Source organism: Triturus cristatus, chromosome 2_2 (genome assembly GCF_964204655.1).
Source record: "Triturus cristatus chromosome 2_2, aTriCri1.1, whole genome shotgun sequence".
NCBI lineage: Eukaryota > Metazoa > Chordata > Amphibia > Caudata > Salamandridae > Triturus > Triturus cristatus.
Window position 1 is genome coordinate 19,904,951 of NC_140582.1, and position 21,950 is coordinate 19,926,900.

Below are 21,950 nucleotides of genomic sequence, written 5' to 3' on the forward strand. Positions count from 1 at the left end.
TGTGACTGTAAATTTACTCTGTCTGTGGAAGCAGGGAGATTTTATATGCGCCGATCTGCAGCATGGACCCTCTCGGGAGACACAAGAGCATTGAGGGCCTTTCACAGGCAGCTGCCAGTTTTATACGACAAGCTTGGGCTCCGTCCACCAGAAAACGATATTCAGCTTCCTGGAAGCGATGGGTGGGTTGGTGCCTTCAACGGCAGGTGGATCCCGTGGGATCGGATGTGACTGAGATTTTGAATTTTCTATCGGAGTTTGCGGAATCGGGACTTGCTTACAGGTCGGTTAATAATTTCAGATCTGCTATCTCGGCGGGCCATGACTCTATTGATGGTAAACCTGTGGGGATGCATCCCCTGGTGTGCAAGCTTCTTAAAGGAGTTAGAGTGGCTAATCCCCCGTGTCCCAGGTACTTGACCTTGTGGGACGTTTCTAAAGTACTCTCTTTATTAGAGTCTTGGCCGGATAATCCAGAGCTTTCCTTAAAACAATTATCGGCCAAGCTCACTATTCTGTTATGTCTGATTTCCTGTCGCAGAGTTTCAGATGTGCGAGCTCTGGATCTGGCGGGCAGAATGTTTTCTCCACAGGGTGTCTCTTTTATCATCACAAGGCGTACAAAGACAATGTCACGTTCGGTAGAGTATCCTGCTTTTCCTCATAATAATAAATTATGTGTTTTGCATTGCATGAAAAGTCATGAGGAACGCACACATGCCCATAGGTCGGACCTGTTGGGGCAGTTGTTAATTGCAATCCAAAAGCCTTATAGACCAGTTTCAGCCGCCACCTTGGCCAGATGGGTTAGGTGGGTCATGTCAGAAGCTGGTATTAATGTCTCTGTATATGGTGCTCATTCTACTAGAGGAGCTATGGCTTCTAAAGCGTATCTGTTGGGCTCTCGGTTCGAGGATATCCTGAGAACGGCTGACTGGTCTACGGATTTTATGTTCAAAATGTTTTATTATAAGCCTATATCGCATGTTTCTTCTGTTGTTGTTGATGAGCTTTGAACCAGCATAATCAGAAGCCTCCGGTCCTGACATAGAATACAACATTTTCCAGCTATCGCTACAAGAATTTTAGATTCTATTAAGGACACGGAGGCGAGGATTATCCCACCCGTTGGGACAGTTGTATCAACTGTTAAATTGTATTATTGTTATATTCATAACAGATTATTGCCCACCCTTAAGGAATCAAGTTTGTGGGTTCCCCTTTTTTCAACCTTGTTTCTATTTTTAGGAAATGACTCTAACAAGAACTGACGTAGTACTCCATCTGGAGATGGCTTTTCCCGGTGTGAGAAGGGGTGGATCTCAGGACTGAGAAATGACTGTAACAAGAACAGGAGTAATACTCTGGCTGGAAATGGAGCCCCCTTGGGAGAAGATGTTGATCTCAGGACTGGGTGACTATATTCTCCATTGAGAATTCTAAGGAAACTGTTTATCTCTCCGTTGAGAGTCGAATTGGTGTGATGTTTCATTCGGACTTATAGACTGGTTTTTCGCAAAGAAAGAGGAAGACAAGGAAGTGTCTCTCTGCTTTGTATACTTTGAAAGGTTGCCATTGGCTGTTATGAGGAGGTGTGGTTCAAAGCCTCATGGGATATGATGTTTTTTACTTATGTAGTTCATTTTTCATTGGCTGCTGAGTTCAGTAAAGGAATTGAGAAAGCATAATCCTCGCCTCCGTGTCCTTAATAAAATCTAAAATTCTTGTCGCGATAACTGGAAAATGTTGTATTCCTGCTGTCACAGAGACAGTATTCTGGATGCACTCTTCTGCTATCTCCATGCCCAGACCCTAGAGTCTCTCACTTCCACAGTTTTGTTCACATGACACATGTGCACACAACGTTATCATATTTTCATGAAATGGCATGGAAGCCCATCCTTGAGCGTGTGTAGCCGTTCACCAGTGCACGCATACATGCTAACCCTCCCGATTCAGACGGGAAATTACTGATTGCAAGGCTAGCCTCCTGTCTCCCGATTTCTGTCTGCAAAAACCCGATTCCTCAGCAGGCTTCCCATACATGCCAACATTTTGGAAGAGGACAGTGGAATATTTTTTTTAAATAATCCAAAGAATGTATTTCTCCCATTTACTTCTATTACGGCCTGCATTGGGTCTATCGGCGTGTATGGGACTGACAAGTGTGCTGCTGCAGGATCAGAAATTCAATTATCATAATGTATTTCCATACCTGTCAGAAGCACTGTGAAATTGCTATGGCAGGCAGAGAAAGCGTGACAAAATCGTTGTGCACTTGCTTGCAGGAGCAGGTTATTGGCAGTGCATATTCCAAGTTACACATATCCAGCCCCTACTATCTGAAGCCTGCTGAGGAATCGTGTTTTTACATGTGGGAATCGGGAGGCAGGAGACTAGCCTTGAAATCAATAGTTTCCCGTCTGAATCCGGAGGGTTGGCATTTATGGGCTTTTGTAGACAGGAACTGGTCTTCTGTGGCTTCAAGTATGTACTGCCAGTAACCAGTGCTTAATTTGTAAAAAGAATAAGTGCCAGGGCTGTCGTCAGGAGGCCACTGCAGTTTGCCCCTGTCATGCTGCCAATGATAATAACAACACAACTACTAACCATTACACACCCACAAGTGTGACAAGTCTGATTATTTACAGGCCTTCGAAGATATAAGAAAGTCTTGAAGGGCAGTCATGGTCATTTGGTTAATGTATATCGAAATAACAATGAACTGTTGTTTGGTCATCTCCAAATTAGCCAGATAGCGCCATCTTGTGGCAGACTGTAACGAGTGCTGGTGTTGAGATTTAAGTGCAGGTGTGGGTGCCGAGCACCGAAAACCATGGGCTCAAACTGCAGTAACCTGAAGGCCAGTCACAGTCACGCTCTCTCAGTTTGCCAGTTTTTAGGTCTCGCCTGACCCAGCGCATGCGCTGGTTTGTCGAGACTTATTGAGAGGGCTCCAAAAAGTGCTAACAGGCCAGCCTAGAGCTACAGTGCATGTGCGCGCGCGCCGCGCTTTACCGCGATTACTTTCGGTTTCGGGGCCGCACGGCCGCTTTGATGTTTGATCGCGATCACTTTCACGGCTTGGCATAGCCAATAGGTCTCGCTTTTGGGACCTTATAAGTATTTAGTTATGCAACTGTTGCATGGCTAAACACTGATAAGGTCCCAAAGGCGAGACCTATTGGCTATGCCAATGCTTGTTTCTCAGTGCTCCTGACAAGTAAGGAAAACAACTACGGGTATTTTCATTGAGTCCCAGCACATGACATTACACCAGATTCAGGCCTCAATAGAAGTCAATTGGAGAAACACATTCTCCCGATTCTTTTTTTTAAATCTACCACTTTCCTCTTCTAAAATGTTGGCATGTACGTGCACGTGAAGTAACAGCGGTAGCACCCAGGATAATGAACTGCATGGCTGTATACTTATATGGTCCAAATGACAAAACGTACTGGCTGTGCAATGCTTGTTCAAAAAAAATTAATAGCACATGAACATTAATTGCGTTGCCCCAGATTACGAGTTTTAGCTCCTGGAGCATAACAGCACTCAATCTATACGGGCAACTCTCTCGCTGTGTACAGTGCACTTGCCCCGCCCTGTTTCCGGTTGGTTATAGTTGCACTGAGTGACGTACGCTGAATTTCGGCCATTCACGCTCCGAACATTTGCCAAGATGGCGACTCACATCAGACGACTGAGAGGAGGTCAGTGTCAACTTTGGCAGTGCAACATTCTGTTGCGATTACAGACCTTGTACTGGGGGTGGGTTTGTACGGGAGCATATGAAAGGTGCCGAGAAACAGCTTCTCACTGAGAACAATGTGAACGGGTCTTTCTTTCTTCAGAGGATCGCTCCAGAATGCAGACCGAATAGGCATTTGCAAAGCCAGTGGGTCTCGTTTTAGAGAACTATTGCCCCCCAATAGATTTTCTTCCAAGCGCGAGCCAACAAAATACTGCGGCCTCGTCACTAATATTTTTTTTAATAATGTTTTGAGAAGCGGGCCTGTCAAGGGGAACCAGTGGGATCCAGGGGAGTAGGGTCTGAGGTGTGCGGATGATAAAAGCACACAGTGTGCATGGACGAGGTGAGTCTGTGAGCTAGAGGCACATAAATGGACGAGAGTATGGGGGAGGGAGCACATGTGCAAGAGAGGGCAACATGAGCATAGATGGAGGCTAAAAGCACACGGGTGACAACGATGCGGGAGTACAGAAACTTACAGGCGAGAGAGGGCACCTAAGTGCGGGTCAGAGTGAGGGACGGGGATTGCTGGGGGGAATAAGCACATGAGCGACACTTGCGCTCATTGACTGCGTCAAGAAACAATCATTGGCACGGCCAAAAGATCTCGCCATTTGAACCTTATAAGTCTGAAGCCATGCAATGATAACATAGCACATAATTACTTACACTGATATATTGGCGCTTGAGCCGTTGTTGGCAATGTTGCTCCCTCCGAATGGTGTAAACCTACAATCCACATATAAAACAAATAGGGGAGGTGTGGGGAAAGAAAAAAAGGTTTCCTAATGAGCAATAATGCCCCACACATACTTGCGACTGAAAGCACATCCAGCACCAATACGAATGAATTAAATCATTTTTTATTTGCATAATTACTTAAAATCATTGCAAAGTTGCAGTACATTATCGAAATTATGCTAAAATACGTGTCACACCATTATTTTACAAATGTCTAATCGTGTATATAAAAAGTGTCATTTAAACAGCTTTTACAGACCATTTCTAAAATGTAGGTCACATTCTAAAATGTATTGGTTTAAAAATTGCGTTTTAGAAAAAGTCTCTGTTCCTCATCTGTTCTTAAGATAGTCACTTGGTTAGTTGGGGGTCTTGTGAGGGCCGCGCGATCCTTTCCTGGCGGGGGCACTTAACTGTTTGTCTCCTTCTGTTACTCCCGGAGACATAATTGTAACCGTCCTATTTTCCTCTGTGCTGTTTTCAATTAGGGACCTTTGTGTCATATTCATGAATTTCCCAAAGTTGGCCTGGTCCGAGGGCTCCGTACTGGACTGGAGCAGGGCCTCTGCATCAGCGCATTTTTTAATCCCATGCTTAAAAAATTGGTTTTAACAATCTACATCGGTGTTGCAGTAATGCTGGCCAGCAACATAGTAGGTGAACCAACAATTCTGCTCTATAGTTGCACAGCCTGCATCTGACTATGTTGCTGAATGATTTCCAGCCGGGTTCAGTTCTTTTATTGGCAAGGGGACTAGGCTTGCCCATTGAATTTCTTTCAAGCACTTCTTTCCTAGGGCGTTGTTCATATATGGCTGAATTTTGTGTGACTCGTATGCTTTGGCTAGGCCTACCAACCCTCTGATGGCCTTCAGTTTTGCTATATCTTCACTCCTTGATATCCGGGTGGTTTGATTATTTAGTGCCCTCTTTATTGCAGGATAGTTTAGTTCTTCTTGGGACCAGGACGCTGTGGATAAGCTCAGCTCCACCACTGTCTCTAGACAGTTCTTCAGCCATGGGTTTGGTGCCCCTCAAATATTGTTCTCAATACCTCCTTAAGGGATCCTTTCTGGGCTTTTACTGTCTTGAACCAAAATTTAGCCAGTGTGCTCCTGCATTCATATTTTTGTTGTACCGGGCCAAAAGCGAGCCGAATCAGGGTGTTTCGTGTATACTTGGGGAGCCTAAAAAGCCTTTTGTAACACTGGCACTGGGCTGTTTCCATAATCTTTTCCATCTTTCTGGGAATGCATGTGATGCGTACACAGCAACAGCGAGGAGTTTAGATTTTGTTAATCTCATGATATGTTTCGAGGTAGGGCTGTGAAGTTTACCTCAAAGTTTGCACAGAGCATAGATGGTGGCTTGTATTTTGGCTTGTGTCTTGGCCTGGTGCAAGGTTGCCTTGCCTTTGTCATTCAACCATGCTCCTAGGTAGTGGTATGCTCTTTCTGTGGCTATGTTGTTACTATATACACAAGAAAAGGGGGAGAAGGACACAGCCTTACCTCTTCCTCCTCCAAGATGATATATATACACACAAAAGAAGGTAAGGTGAGTACCAGTCGCAAAGTTTTAAGAATGCATGAAGTTATGTTAGGACCACAATCACCTTGTAAAAACTGCCCTCACCCACAAGTTGTGGCATGTGTCATCATAGGTCTGCCACTAAACGCTTCTGCGCAGACCAACGCTAGTGGCGAAGCAATAGGGAGGGGTAGACCATACAAACAATAAGAAACAGGAAAAGAAAAGGATCCTAAATAGGTGCAGGCAAATAGTGTTAAAACTGACTAAGAGATATCGTCATAACAAATTTATTTCATGATTCCCTTGTCGGGTAAAAAAAGGTATAAGAATACCCTCGGATGGTGGTGGCGTGAGTGAATTATGCACTCACCACCCCTCCGTTCTGCATAGAGGTCAACATGTTTCTGCCGAATTCCATCTCTCTACCGGCAATCATCAGGACAAACAGGATCCCTGTGATACTTTTCCAGTTGTTATAACTCCCCCTTGAGATTTACACTGTACTATATATTAATCCACCTGTAAGTCTGGAGCAGTCCAGTACACTTACTCATCAAATGACATCTGTAAGTGGAGAAAATAAAAACAGTGATAGCAATCTGTACAGTGGTATAACACCACCTACAAAAATTAAATAATGCACGTGAAAACATGATGCTCTCAGTGCTAACTTAATAAAAACAACCCATTTGGTGCTACTAGGGTGCTTTATGAATCATAAATAACACACCCTTAAAATAGGCAAACAATGGCCCTCTCTCTTTAATCAGGAACACTTATGAGTTTCTCATAGCCAAAACATGCTGTGCCGAAATATCGATGCTAGGGTGAACACATCCATAAAACAAGGTGTGGAAGCACAACGTGCCCCACGCCGCACTCATAGTCTTAGACATATCAATAAATGTGCTCTCTTAGGGTCATACATGTATCTTCACTCGGCACACCTTACCAAGTTTATTATGATGGGCGCTAGAATAGGCACCGGAGTAGAGGGTGACACTCTGTGAGGAGAAATGGTTAACGGGTAAGTGCTAATACCTCTAGAGTATACACGTTTATGGGACACCATTGTCCACAAAAGTGCCAGAGTTAAATAGTACCAATGCTGATTGTTACAGAGATAAAGCTATTCACAACAGCTGATTACATGGCTGATGCCGAAAGTGACTGCTCGTGTCCCCCGGCGTGGTGGTAGTCTACCCAACTGCCTGTTATTCAGATAAAGTAACACCCCCCCCCCCCCACACACAATTCCTCCTTACTTCGTCAAGGGTGGTCAGCCGCCACCTCATCGGTCTCTCCGGGTGCAGCGTAGATACACTGGCCCATAAAAGACCAGCATCCATAAATGGATAATCGCTTCCCGTCACGTGGGGTGTGTGTGACGTAAGCGTAACGTGTTTCGTCACGGGCAAGGGACTCACGACTAGAGCGTTAACTTGCATTCTCCGTTGTTATTTACCTCCGCAATCGTAGTAGCTTGTGATAGTGAATATCACAAGTGTAAGGATAGAGAAAAACTTAAAATATCCCCCTGAATTCCGTGATTAAATCTAAGGCGTGTAGCCTGTAATGTATATTGACTTGAGTAAGCTAAAAAGAGTTTCTATAAGCGGGCGAGATGGCTCGTGATCATTAACGGCTCAACCATGAAACAGATGGAGGACATAGCCACGCCTACACTTTGGCCCCTTCTAATCTAGGGGACCTGCTGATATTTTGGCCTCCTGGTTTCATTGTGTATATTTCTGCCGTATGGTGTAGCCAGACTTCGGCTTTGACTGCATTCCGCCTGTTTTTGTGTTTTCCATCTTGGCTATGTACTCCCAAAATTGCTTCTGTTTGTTGGGTTTGCATAAATCAAATTTGATCCATTCCTTCTCAATCGTCTGACATTTTTCTTTCCATATTAAATGTTTGTGGTTCTGCTGGGCTTTTTTTATAAACTCTCTCTGCCCCTTGGAGCCACTTTTTTGATATACCCGTCTGATGATGCGGGTGCTGTTCTGCTACCTTCTGTTGTATTTTCTAGTTTGTTCTTGGTGCCCCACCAATTTGGGGGCCGTTTTTTGCGCCCCTTTCAGTAGGGCTGCCCACAGTTCACTGATCAAGTTGGCCCAGCTTTGGATGGTTGGGGAGGGGAGATTCTTATGTCCCTTATGCTTCTCCCACCCACGTGTATTGCTTATGGGCACCAATTCTTCACGGCAGTCGCACTGGAGATTAAACTCTGCGATAAGCATTGCGTGGTCACTTGTGTCATGTTGGTGTATCTGGAAGTCCAGAATTCTATTCCACATGCCTTTCCTGATTAAGGTATAATCAATTATGGTTTGATTATTGCTGGTCAAAAAGTTTGAAAACCTTTGGGCTGTGTTGCTCTGCCCAGGCCTGAACTGAGATTAAACCATACGACCTTAAAAAGTTACCTCGATCGTTGTCTGGATTCAGGTGGTCAAGATTGAAGTCCTAGTAATAATCCAGTCCAAATGGGTGTATTCACAGAGTACTTCCTCTAGAGTTGCGATAATCCGTTTGGTGTTTGCCAATTTTGGAGCACCATTATGGTTCAGATATACATTGATGATTAGGAGTTCTTTTCTGGATTTACCATCCCATAGACTGTTTATCACAATATACTGTGCCATGTCCGTTGGACTCCCAGTCTCTTCAATTGAGACCTCTACTGCATGTTTGACGTAAATTGAGAGACCTCCCGTGGGCATGGAGTTTCCTGGCTTGTATGTGGATACGGGCAAGAGATTTTCTTCCAAGCACGAGCCAAAAAAATAGTGCGGCCTCGTCACGTTTTTTCATTTTTATAACTCGCTTGCATTGCCAAGCAGGGCATACAGTGGTTAGATCAAACACCAGAATACACACCGGTGTGGTTTCAAGTAGAAAAGGCCATTCTGAACAACCTGAACCCACTAGCCCTACTAACAACAAACGCATAACCACACGCGAACAACCTTATACTGAGAAATACCAAAATAGCACTTTTAAAACTTGACAACAAAATGGAGGTCCGTATCAAAGGCTCAAAATCGGAAGCAATATGGGGGAACAACAACCTTAAATACAGAGGGAAAACCCTTAGATTCGACGCATGGCTAGAGAAAGGCATCTCGCACCCGCATCAATTAGAAAAAGGAACTACACCAATCACATTCTCTGAACTGAAGACAATCCACCAGCTAGAAGACCTAGATCTGTACAGGTTTTTAAAGATTAAAGACAGCCATGACAAAATAAAAATTAATAGACACCACGCCCTCGATCTTCTAATATGTAAAGAACATAAACAAAATAGGCCACCAAGCATCGAAGATATACAAAACACTAAGACCTCTCAAATCCAAACTGAACAACAAAACAAAGAGATACTGGGACACACACTTACAACCCCCAATAAAAGAACAGGAGTGGGAAAGGATATGGGCATTGGCCACACAAAATAAAATCACACCAGTTCTCGCCCAAACCAAACTATGGCTGCTCCCCAAAACTTTCTGGACCCCATCCCGATTACACACACTAGGGCTCAGGGATAACCCAACATGCTGGAACTGCGACATGGGGAGGGGGGATTTAGAACACCTGATCTTCCAATGCCCAAGGCTCAAGAACTTCTGGCATAAGGTGATAGACTTAATAGACAATGTTTTTAAGTGCAAAATCACCAGGAACTTTGCCTCACTAACCACAGCGTTCATTCGAACAGACCTCCCCACAGAGGGAGAGAGAGAACTAATGGACCTAATCCTGACAGCGGCAATTAAACTGGTGCTGAATAACTGGAAAGACTCCTCAAAAATATCATACAAGAACTGGCTCAATTGGATCATCCACCTTAGAGGAGCAGACAACCTGGCAATGCAACACACCCCGTAGAAGGCGTCATCCAGAGACCTATGGGAAGCGCTGGACAAAGCGCTAGTCCCTTATGACCCGCCATAAGTAGCAGCCCCAATGAGGGACCATGGCAAAGACCAGAACAAAAGGACTACCTATGCATAGAGAAGTATGCAGTCGTGCTTCTATCCTATCCTCTCCCTTCTACTTATTTCAATCTATCCTATACACTCCCACTTTAAGAACTCTCTCTTCACTATATGAAGCTAGCTAGCATTGGGGGATCCGACCTAAAGATAGCATTATACCAACCGATATACCTTGTAAACCAAGGGTGACGAACCCGACAGACAAATGTTTTTGTATGTTTATAAAAATGCCTGAATAAAAATAAAATATAAAAAAAATAATATTTTGATAAGTGGGTCTGTCAAGGGGAACCAGTGGGGTTGAGAGGAGGAGGATCAGAGGGGCGTGGATGATAAAAGCACATAGTGTGCAAGAACGAGGTGAGTCTGTGAGCTAGAGGCTCATGATTGAACGAGAGTATGGGGGAGGTCAGCACATGGGCAAGAGAGGGCAACAGGAGCACAGATGGAGGCTAGAAGCACACGAGTGAGAATGATGCGGGGGTACAGAAACTCACGGGCTAAAGAGGGCACCTAAGTGCGGGTGAGAGTGAGCGACGGGTATTGCTGGGGGGGGGGGGGAATAAGCACATGAGCAACACATGCACTCATGGACTGCTTCAAGAAACCAGCATTGGCACAGCCAGAAGGTCTCGCCTTTTGAACCTTATAAGTTTGTAGCCATGCAATGATAACAGCACATAATTATTAAACTGATATATTGGCACTTGAGCAATTGTTGGCAATGTGGCCCCCTCTGAATGGCGGTGACCTACAAACAACATCAAAAAAAATTAGGGGGATTGGGGGGGAATGGGAAAAAAGAACATATTTCCTAATGAGCAATAATGCCCCACACATACTTGCGACTAAAAGAACATCCAGCACTAATATAAATGACTGCACATAACTGCATGAATATTTCAGAAATATTGCGTCTTACCAAGGGCTGCAGAAAGAGATCGAAGACCGAGTTGAGAGAAGCCTGCTCTGATATATTGGGACCTAATGAGCAATAATGCCCCACACATACTTGCGACTAAAAGAACATCCAGCACTAATATAAATGACTGCACATAACTGCATGAATATTTCAGAAATATTGCGTCTTAATACCATGGGCTGCAGAAAGAGATCGAAGACGGAGTTGAGAGAAACCTGCTCTGATATATTGGGACCAATCTTTGACAAAACAGTAATTCTAGGCCTGTTTCACGCAAACCAAGAGGTCTATGTATTATCTCATGTATTAATACGTACTACAATAAATATTTTAATAACCGCGAGCATAACCAAATCTGTGTGCTCTGTGTTGTCAATAACAGACACTGACTATAACACAGCGCACAAGGTTGTCCAAACAATAAAATAATTCACATTCTATTTGGTATGCTCTCCATTCCCTTTAATCCTAGAGACAACATTAGGAATGCCAATGAATGCATAACTAAACCATATAGATCAACAACAATTAACCATCTTTCCTCTAAATTTGAAGCAGTCTAAACTGAGTGTTATACCAACTCTTATGTAGAATAACCAGGGTTACTGGAAATATGAGATTCGGTGGCTATTTTCTGCATTATTATGGATTTGCCGTACCAACCACATAAACCCTCATCTAATAGTTTGTTGTTTCCAACTCAAACAGTTCCACAAATGTTGCTACCAGCGTTGCTGCCTAGTGACTGGCCACTTTTCAATTGCTGAATGCTGTACTTAGATGTTAACTCTGTTAACCTCCTGCTTAGGCGACAGTGCAGTAATACTGCCACTGAATGTACTGCATACATTTCGCTTTTCTTTGCTGCATAATTCGGGCATCCCCTGTGGAAATGTACCACCGTGAGGGCACACTGGTGCAGGGTCACCCTGTCGTCCACGGGTCTGAAGACTAACAAAAGGGAGATCAGCACTGGAGTGAAGTAAAACAAACCAAGTTTATTAAACACTCATGACCGGGACTGCGTCTGAACAACACCCTAAAGTGTTGTGGGAGGAAGTACATTGAATATAAAGACAATCACCCTTATATACAGTTTGTTGCAGTATAATCGCATGGGAAGGAAAACTGGAAGAAACAAGTTTAAGCACGGAAATAGCTATAGGCAAACAAGAGCAGATGGGTGACCAGGTGGTCAGGAGATGAGGAGGGGGAGTAAGGAATGTTTATGGCGGCAATAAGCAATCAATTGATAACATCTGAGACCAGGTGCACCGGCAGCTGCAGCCGCCCAGCACGTACATCCTATTGACCATGTCAGAGAGGCCAGCTAAAGTTAAGGACACAGGCTGGGTGAAAAGGCGAACAGCAGAGAGTAAAATGAACACGACCGAAATGGATACGACAGTCAAAATGGCTGCCGCTTATGCTAACGTAGAATTTACACCTTTCCACACCCCTATCATAGACTTCCAGTGGTCCTGCGGATTATTTACAATCGAATGCACTAGTTACAACTAGCACACAAACTTACAGTGGGCTCCACAACGTTGTATGCTGTCCGTCAGCAAAGCGCTTCAGTGCCTCATTATAGGTAGTGCTATGAAATCTATAATAGAATACCATAACTGAAAGTCAACCAGCAGCAAACGCAAGGCTGTAAATGTAGGAGGCAGGGGTTAGATATCTGGAAACCTGTTGCGACACAATGTAAATTACCTAATCTAATAGCAGCCCTTCTATCAATCATCACCATGTTTCCCTTGTACCAGATGCAGAGGGTAAAGTGTTCAAGAAACAGAAGAAAATGTAATTAGTTTTGTCATTCCCTCATGCTAGGCAGAGGGCAGTATGACTCCTGGCTGCATTCCATGGGTATACAACGCTGATTGCACCGCCGCCGCTGCTACCAGTATAAATAATACATTCTTCAAATCCTTGTCACTATTTCCAAATCACAAACGAGCAGGGAAACGTTTTCCTCCATTCCCACTCATGACTGAGAATAGCCCACTACAAATGGCACGTAAAGAAGTTTTGTACACCGGTGCTACGTAAACACACAACTTGCCACTGAGGCTAGGATAGGGCTACTGAGTGGCTCCAGGTTACCAAGGGCACAGTGCTCCAATATTAAGCTTTAACAACCTAATGCATTCTGAGAGTTGAAGTCCTACTTGACCCCACTATATTTTTTGTTCAGAAGATCTTTATTTTCCATCCCAGAAAGCCCTTCTGACATAACCATAAAACACATGTGATTTCAGAATGTTAATTGCACTCTCGAATCATTCAAATAACCGACTTCCTAATTGACAGTTTGCATTTCTTACCTGCAAAAATTGAAAAGCATCATTTAATGAATCCACACTGTTGCATCAAAACCTATCAGTTTAAAGGGCGAGAAGAGGGGTCCACTAAATTAAGGTTAAATAAATGATCAGTTCATAAACAGTGAGCGAACCAACAAAAAAAAAAGACACACTCTTTTAAATAACTTGTCCAACTAGCGCAAGTGACGTACATCGTAATACGCCAATGTCCAAAATCCTCACCACAGGCAACAAACACTTCATTATTTGATAATGCGAGTGCATTAGCACAGTCACTCCAAAATGTTAACTAAACACTGAAAATCACAATGATTACTGATAAACACACAACTTCGGAGAGATTCCAATCCAGACACTAACATCCAGTACAAATGGTGAGGCATTGAGGATTTCTTCATCTCAGTACACTGATCCTTGACCCAGCCTCTCCATTCCCTGACTGCTAGCTTCCAGCTGCTGTGCCACACTTCCCAGTCTACCCCCATCCCCTACGTGCACATGCACCAGACAAAGATCACCTCCAGCTTTTATCCCTTGTAGGGCGCAGACACTGCAAAGAAACTGCGAGATGCCCAAAAACAAAGATAAGTTTAAGAAAACCACAACAACCCCTTTCACCAAACTTATCTATGGAATAGTAGCCAAGAAATTAAATTAACAGACAAACCTAAAACTGATCAGCATGGCCCTTAACATTTCTCAGTATAGGATCTAACTGTATGGGAGAGTCGGTGAGCTCAAACAGTAGGAAAAAAACAAGATATCACATCATGCTTGTGTTTGCAACGCATTTTAAAGCAAATTCAGCTTACAGAGATTAGCAACTGGAATACAAATGTGTAATGAGTCGGAAAGCTAGGTGCTGCTCCGAAGGAGGATACAAAGGCCAACAAGGCGGGAGAAAGATGAAGGATTGACCAGTACGGAAGAAGGCTTTTTAAAGGATGGTCAAAATGAGTAATGAAAATGCATTAGCAGGATGTAAGCCCACAGAGTAGACTACAGAATGTCTCGAGAGAGCACATGCGCTACGTAGGCTTGACCTAAAAAAGTAGCTTTCAAAATGCAAGCTGTGGAGGGATAGAAGTACTTTGGCCATATATCAAGGGAGGAGCAAATACTAGACAAGCATTGAAAAGCCAAGAGGTCTTGCCATTGCAAGAGCTATTGGCTTTGACAATATGTATTAGCCATGTTGTACACCAGCATGGCTAAAAGTTAGTGGCATGAAGAAGAGTAGTGTGGAGTGTTGTAAAGTGCAGTGTTGAGTGTAATGGAGTGGCGTAGAGTGTTGTGAAGTGTCTAGATGTCGTAGAGTAGTAGGGCGTTGAGTGGCATAGAGTGTATTAGAGTGAAGTGTGGTAGAGTGGAGTGTAGAGTGGCATCAAGTGTTATTGAGCAGAGTCAAGTGTTGTGGAGTGTCGTCGAGCGGAGTAGGCTGTCGTAGAGTGTTATGGAGTTGAGTAATATGTTGTGGAGTAAAGTGGCATGAAGTGCCATAGTGGAGGGAGTTGTGTAGAGCATCCTAGAGTAGTATCGTAGAGTGGCACAGTGGAGTAAAGTGTTTTAGAGTGAAGTGGCAGAGTGGAGTGGAGTAGAGTTTAATGGAGTAGAGCATCATAGAGTGTAGTGTTGTAGAGTGGAGTCGTGTAAAATAGAGTGGTGCAGAGTAGATTGATGTTGAGTGCATTGGTTTTGAGTAAAGTGGTGTAGATTGCATTGGCTTGGAATGCAGTGACTTAGAGTGGAATGGCATTGATTGTAGTGCAGTGCTGTACAGTGGAGCAGCTTAAATTGCAGTAGCATAGTGCAATGGCGAGGATTCGAGTGACGCAGAGTAGAGTGGCTTAGAGTGTAATGTTGCTGGTAGAGTGTCATAGAACGCAGTCGTGTAGAGTGCAATTTAGTGGCGTAGGGTTGGGTGGTTCAGAGTTCAGTGGTGCATAGTAGAGTGGCGTAAAGTTCAGTGGCAGAAAGTGCTGTCTTGCAGAGTGCAGTGGCATAGAGTAGCGTGTAGTGGCGTAGAGTGCACTGGGGTCGAGTGGAGTGGTACAGAGTAGAGTGCATTTGTGTAGCGTGCAGTGATGTACAGTGTAGTGGTGCAGAGTAGACTGGGTAGAGTGCATTGGTATACAGTAGAGTGGTGCAGAGCAGAGCAGTATAGAGTGAAGTGGTTAGAGTGCAGTAGTGCTCAGTAGATTAGAGTGGTGTAGAGTGTAGTGGCGTAGAGTGGCGTTTAGTTCAGGGGCAGAGATTGCACTGTTGTAGTGTGCAGTGGTGCAGAGTTGCGTGTTGTAGAGTGCAGTGTCATTGAGTAGAGTGGTGCAGAGTAAAGTGGGATGGAAAGAAGGTGCATTGAGTAGCCGCTGGTCGGCCAAGCTGCTGGGTCTTGGCAATCGCGTTGTGGACCTGTCTGATGTGGTGGAACGCTGTGGCATAAAGCCAGACTGATCTGGGTGAATGAGGTTTTGGATGCATGTTTGAAGGCAATTAGTGAGGACTTTTCCCTGGAGTTTTGTCTCAAAATTGAGCAAGGAAATAGGGCAATACGAAGCAGGATCTTCTGGAGGGTGACTGGGTTTGAGAAAAACTACAGTTTCTTGCATGTCACCAGTGGGTGGGTAGAATGTGTTGCTCAAGGGCTTCTTGGAGTGCTGCTAATAAATGTGGGTCCAACATTGTCATATGCGGCCGCAAAAAGTCACTGGGAAATCCATTGGGTCCAGGCGCTTTACAGGGGTGGGTGTTGGGCAGCGCTGCTCTAAGCTCGTCTAACGTTAAGGGGGCATCCAATATGTTTCATGATATGTACATATTTTAAACAATGTTCACATTGTATCTTTTTTTACCTGAGCAAAGAGATGGCTTCCGCATGAATCCTGAACCCCATTGACAGTAAAATCAAACTAGAGATGTAATGATAAATGCAGCGCCAAGACACCCTTGGGTATTAGTGCGCTTTATAAATCCCATTAACATTAACCTGATCGGAAAGTTTGCGGGGGTGATATCGAACGAGAACTCGTCAATAAGGGCCTCCAATGTGAGCTCCTGCTGTTGGTATAGTGAGGCGTAGAATGTTACGAAAACCTGAACTACCGACTCTGGGGAGGCACATAGCACTCTGTCTGCATCTCGTAGTATCGGTACTAGCCAGAGCTGTCTTGGCCTGGCATAACCGGTGCAGCATTTTGCGGGACTTTTCGCCCCATTGATATATCCTGTGTTGCGTTGCCAACCAGGTTTCTTTAGCCTCATCGAGGGGTTGGCGGATTTGCTGCTGGATAAACAGAAGGTTGCGCCGCGATTCTGGGGCAGTCCTGGATGCTACCTGCGACTCTGATCACTGGCGATCTTCAAGGTCTAATATTTGGTCTAGTCGTTTGTGTTTTTCGCCAGTTCGGAAGCTTAAATCACTCCCCTGATCGAAGGTTTAAGAGCTTCCCACAGGATGATTCTCAATGGGGCTGTGTCTGAGTTGGCCAAGAGGTAATTTGTGATGGCCTGTTGTAGAACCTCTTGATAATTAGAATCCATGAGAAGCAGGGGGACATGCACCATCGGTAAGGGGCCCGTAGGGCTTTCAGGCGCAGCTTTAGCTGAACCAGCGAATTATCTGATAGTACCTGGGGTAAGATAGATGTGTGTGACACCCTATGAATATAACTATGGGGGAGAAATATGTAATCTAGTTGTGACAATGTGTCGTGTACCGCCGATGTATATATGTAAACCCGCTCGTCGGGAGATGGAAAGCGCGCCATGTATCCGACCACCCCAGTGTATTAGCAAGAAGATTCAATTTGGATTTGTTGGTGTGGGGTTCTTGCCTCGTGGCCCGCCAACGGTCTTGGGGTTTCATCACATCATTCCAATCCCCACCTAGGATCGTCAAGCCCTCTGGGAGCTCACCCCATGACTGTGTGACTTCATCTGAGAATGTTTGTCCCATAGGGGATGGGGCATAGGTACTTCCTATAGTTAACTGATCCCCTGCCCCTGTTCCTGTGACGACAGTATAACTCCCTCCCCCCCCCCCCCCCCCCCCGACCAAAGGTCTAGCCAGTGTTTAGAGATAGTATGTGGCACACAGCAGTGTATGAGGACCGCCGTACCTCAAGAGCCATGTACAAACCCAGAATGGTATACTGAAGTGTAACCGAATCTGCTGATGCATGGGGTTTTGTTCCCTAGAAGATGAGTCTCCTGGAGTAGGAATATGTCCGCTTTGCAGCTCTTTGCTAATTGAAACACAGCTCCCCCCTTGAATTTATTCAAAAGCCCCCTAACATTCCAAGATATTATGTTCAATTCCCCCAGTGGAGGACTATGCATATGGTGTGTCATCTAGCAGCCATATAGTCGATTTCTGCAATTACTGGTGCGTCAGTGTACGATCTAAGTGTGTGTTTGGTGTCTACAACCTTCCAAACAAAATATAACCAGCAATTCCCATCCCACCTCCCCGCACCCCTATACTTCCATAAACAAGGAGACCCAGGGAGCTCCACCAATCTTGCCCAACCATCCCAACTTTATAAAACCTAATACCAAATGTCCAGTGGCGTGGACGTTCCGTTTGTGACCATAAGCCAATGTAGTGGACCCCAGAGTTGTGAATTTAAGAGTACAAATAGAGGCATTGGGCTGAGCTTCCAGACCTTGTCATTTCGATTAGTGATCATTCTGCCACTTCCTCCTGGTTCTGGGTTCGCCAGTTGGAACGAGATCTGTGTCGTCGCTTTGAATTGCCTCTGTTCTGTCTGCCTCTGTGCGATCCCTGGGAGGAGTCTGAGTCCACCGACAGCAGAGAGTGTGGCTTGAGGTGTGTTGTTTCATCGGCCCAGGAGAACACCGCCTACGGAGAGTCAACTAAGAAGGGACTTTGAATTATAAATCACTTTCACCCGGGCTGGATACAGCAGCATATAAGAAACGTTAAGTTACCTGAGTCTAGGTTTTGCAGCTACAGAGAATTGTCGTTGCGGCTGCACGAGCCTGGTATAGTCTGGGAATATCATGATTGGGTGCGAGTTGAAGAGCAATCGGTCCTTGTGGGTTCTCGTTAACTGGAGTATAACATCTCGGTCTGCATGATTAAGTAGTTTGGCAATCACTGTTCGCTGGGCGGGGGCTTCTTCGTCAGGGCCAAGTGGGCTCTCTCGACCACAAAGCAGGTGGAGATTGGTTCTTCTGGCAGCAGGGACTTGAGCCACTTTGTGAGGAAGTTGTTCATCGATGAGCCTTCACAACCCTCTGGAAAGCCGACCAAGTGCTCGTTGTTCTGCAGGGCCCTGCCCTCTGCCTCTTCGACGCGCAATGCCAATTCCTGCGTCACCACCGTGAGCTTATTACCCTTCTTTTTGGAGAGACGTCACTGTGTCCTCCACCATGAGACTCTGGTATCAGCTTCTGTGATGCGGTCTACTACCTTGTGGAGATCTTGCCGCAGGAATGATACCTCAGATCTCACGGAGCCAATCTTCGCTTCAGGTGCATCTCGTGACTGGGTGATTGCTGCAAGTAGGGTCGCATTGTCCGGGGCAGGGCCTCCCGATCCCTCCCCTCCTGAGCCACCTGAAGATGTAGTGTAATGATCCAGGGTGCTCTGTTTTGAGGCGGCATTTCCCGACTTGTCTTTGCCCATGGTGGAGGGAAAGGGGCGTATAGAAGGAGGTATCGCGCGGGTGGCATTGCAGGTGGTCTCTTTCCCCAGTGATGTTGCTGCCTGGGTCCGGGCCGCAGAGTAACAGACTTTATAGTGTTTATATATTGCTTCCCCATGGGTCACTAGTATCCCCACCAGGGCGGGGTTCCAGGCCGGGCCTCGCGGAATCCGTCCTCCTGGACCGCAAGCTGCACCAAGCCTAGCTTGGCCGCCTCTGCAGCCCGAGAAGGCCGGCCTAGTAGGCCCCCTACAGGGACCGGACTCTCCGAACTCCTGACCCGGCAGCCACCCCATTGGATTCCCACTTCGATTCTCTAGCTGTGGTCCCCACGTTATATGTCGCGGTGCCTAGGTGGTAACTATTGGGATGTGGCCTGCCATAAGCCTGTGGAGCCCTGCAGTTACACTGCATCTGCCTCTTTGTGTTGGGTCTATGGCCTGCGGCAAACTGAGCATGCAAACAGTCTGTGCCCAGCGTGTTCCAGCAGGGTACCCGGGTCTTAAGTGTCTAATTCCTCTTGCTGAGCCCTAGGTAGAGCCTGCGTGGCTCCCACAAGTCAACTTCTCTTGTGGTGCCCCTGCTATTGGCTAATGTGCTATAAGCCTGGAGGTGGAGGGGCTCGGGATAACCCTGCCTGCAAGGTGGGGGGTCCGTGCCCGGTCAATCCTGCAGCAGCGCTCGAGAGACACAGCGGGATTCCTGAATGCAGGGCCTCAGGCTGAGTGCGCCCAGGCCCGGCTCACCACGGAGTGCGGCGGCACTCCTACTGTGCACCGCACTGTTAAAAGCCCCTCAGGGTGGTCCCGAGCAGCTCTCAGAGGGTGCCCCAGGCTGCGCCGGCAGAACGTCCCCACCCGGGACCGGCAATTCAACTGTCAAGGCCCACCCGATCTCGGCAGTCTCCAGGCCCTGGGGGTGAAGGCCGAATCTCCATACTGGCTCATGGGCCCCCACGCTCCATTGACGTCCGATCGGCGGGCCCCTCGCTGCAGACGGTATTGAAGTCTGTGTGGCTGCGGATGTGTTGCCCTACGGCCCGGGTCACAAAGGCTGCTCCCACTTGACTTTGTTCTCGCTGCCGCAGGTCTGCTCGGTGGGGCGATTATGCAGCGATATTGGCCACAACAACACCTGGTATCTTCTCCTCCAGGGGCGATGTAGAATTTGGGCACTGGGGTCAGGATGTACTGTGGATATTGGCAGATCTTGGCTTAGGCGGACGGAGCTTTTCTAGGGCACGTCCGACTTGTTAGGCTGCCAAGCTACGCCCCGTACTGATTCGTTTTGATCATATTAAAATATTTGTTCAACAGCCAGCATGATTGTCGCATAAATCCTCTCACTTTGAAGTCAGAAAAAGAAAAGTAAACCGTACACTCCCTGGATGACAGAGCCTGATATTTGACCTCTACCTTTGAATGCACACCATATGTGACAAGATTTAAAGGCCTGTTTACAGAAATTGAACACTGGTAGGAGGATACAGTAAATAAGGTATGGGCTACAAAAGGGACAAACTCAAGCTTTTATGTATGCTGTTATATTTCATTCTTTGTTATGGATACCCATAAGGCATTTGTCCCCCACTATGTCACATACCCCAACCTTTTGAGCGAGGAGGAAGTCAATAGCGTACCTATTCTGTTCTGAATAGGTACGCATACTCCCTAGTTCCAATGTAATGTTCCTTATAGCGTTTTTAGTGGAGTTGGATAATATTTAAAACTTACAGCCAAAATCCCTCCCAGGGGGAATATTGAGGCCAGGATGTATCAAAAAGTCATCCCATTGTTGTAATTATTTATCTCCAAGTCTGTGACTCTGTCACAAAATTATGCTTTTAGTGTCTTATGCCATCCCACATGGGGGTGGGCAGTGGCGCAAGGTACTCCCAAGGGCAAGACCATTCCCAAGGCCACATACCCAGTGCCATTGTAATAATTTGAATATGTTCATTGCCCAAAAAGTAAATTCCACGTTTTGCATATAATGGGTCCTTTCCCTCATAATATACTTGCATATAAGCTGTGTTTGAGCCTATTGCTCTTACCATCCTGCATAACCATAATACAACGGATCTGCACTTTTCCTGAACAATAGAAAGTGATGTTACGAGTAGTCGTTTGTACAATAGGGCAGCATGTCACATAATATCCTGGCTTTTTAGTAACACTTACCTGTCGGGTGTACACCCCAGTTAAAGTTATATTTTTCTCTTCAATGTATATAGAATCACAATACATGTTAGTATTACAGGCAGGATAACCACTATGCCGGGGAAAATTATTGTACAAACAAGGACCTGAATAAGCATGCCCAAAGTAGCCAGATATTTCTTTAAAGTCCGGGGGCCTGAAGAATGTCCAGTTCACTATAGACAAAGGGTAGGCAGAGTACAACACACTGGTGGAATTTATGCAGGAAAATTCTTAAAAATTCTTAAAAATGTTACTAGACCTGCAGGTCTAGTGACTTAAAAACTCTAATTTTAATTATAATGCTCTTGACCCATAAACTGGTTTTAAATTATGTGATCCTGGGCAAGTATTTTAATTCACTGAGACGCCATTTTCTTCTTTATCACACATGAGAGCACATTCAAATACGCATGTTCAACATGTCTGCTGTACAGAAAACAATTTTTTTATTATATTTCATAGACTAAACGTTAGCTCCATATATAATACAAATCTAGCCACAAATAACATCCACATGACCGCTGACTTGCCTCAGTTCATGAACTGCATTGTCATCAGTGCAGGGGCAGGAATGTTTCTCAAATCATGTTTTGATAACTAAACATAAGTAAAGCATAAAGTATCAGCACACTGTCATTTGCAATCAGCAGATTATACATTGAAATGGCCACAGAATTTCCCACTGACGTGGTTTTAAAACTATAAAATGTACAATGTCTGAAAATCAAGTTTCTGCAAATATTTGTCATTTGCACATCACCAAGTAAAGTGTTCTGATTTGTTTTGCTCCTAT

The 21,950-nt window shown here is 45.3% G+C and overlaps 1 protein-coding gene across 1 annotated transcript in view; it reads left to right on the forward strand.

Moving 5' to 3' along the window:
- The first annotated feature begins 3,589 nt into the window (after positions 1–3,589).
- Positions 3,590–21,950, forward strand: part of MRPL1 (mitochondrial ribosomal protein L1) — a 423,200-nt gene continuing 404,839 nt past the window's right edge. Inside the window, exon 1 of the mRNA XM_085640944.1 lies at positions 3,590–3,713. Within this exon, the coding sequence (XP_085497070.1) occupies positions 3,683–3,713 (31 nt within the window). The 5' untranslated portion in view covers positions 3,590–3,682. The remainder of the gene's footprint in view (positions 3,714–21,950) is intronic.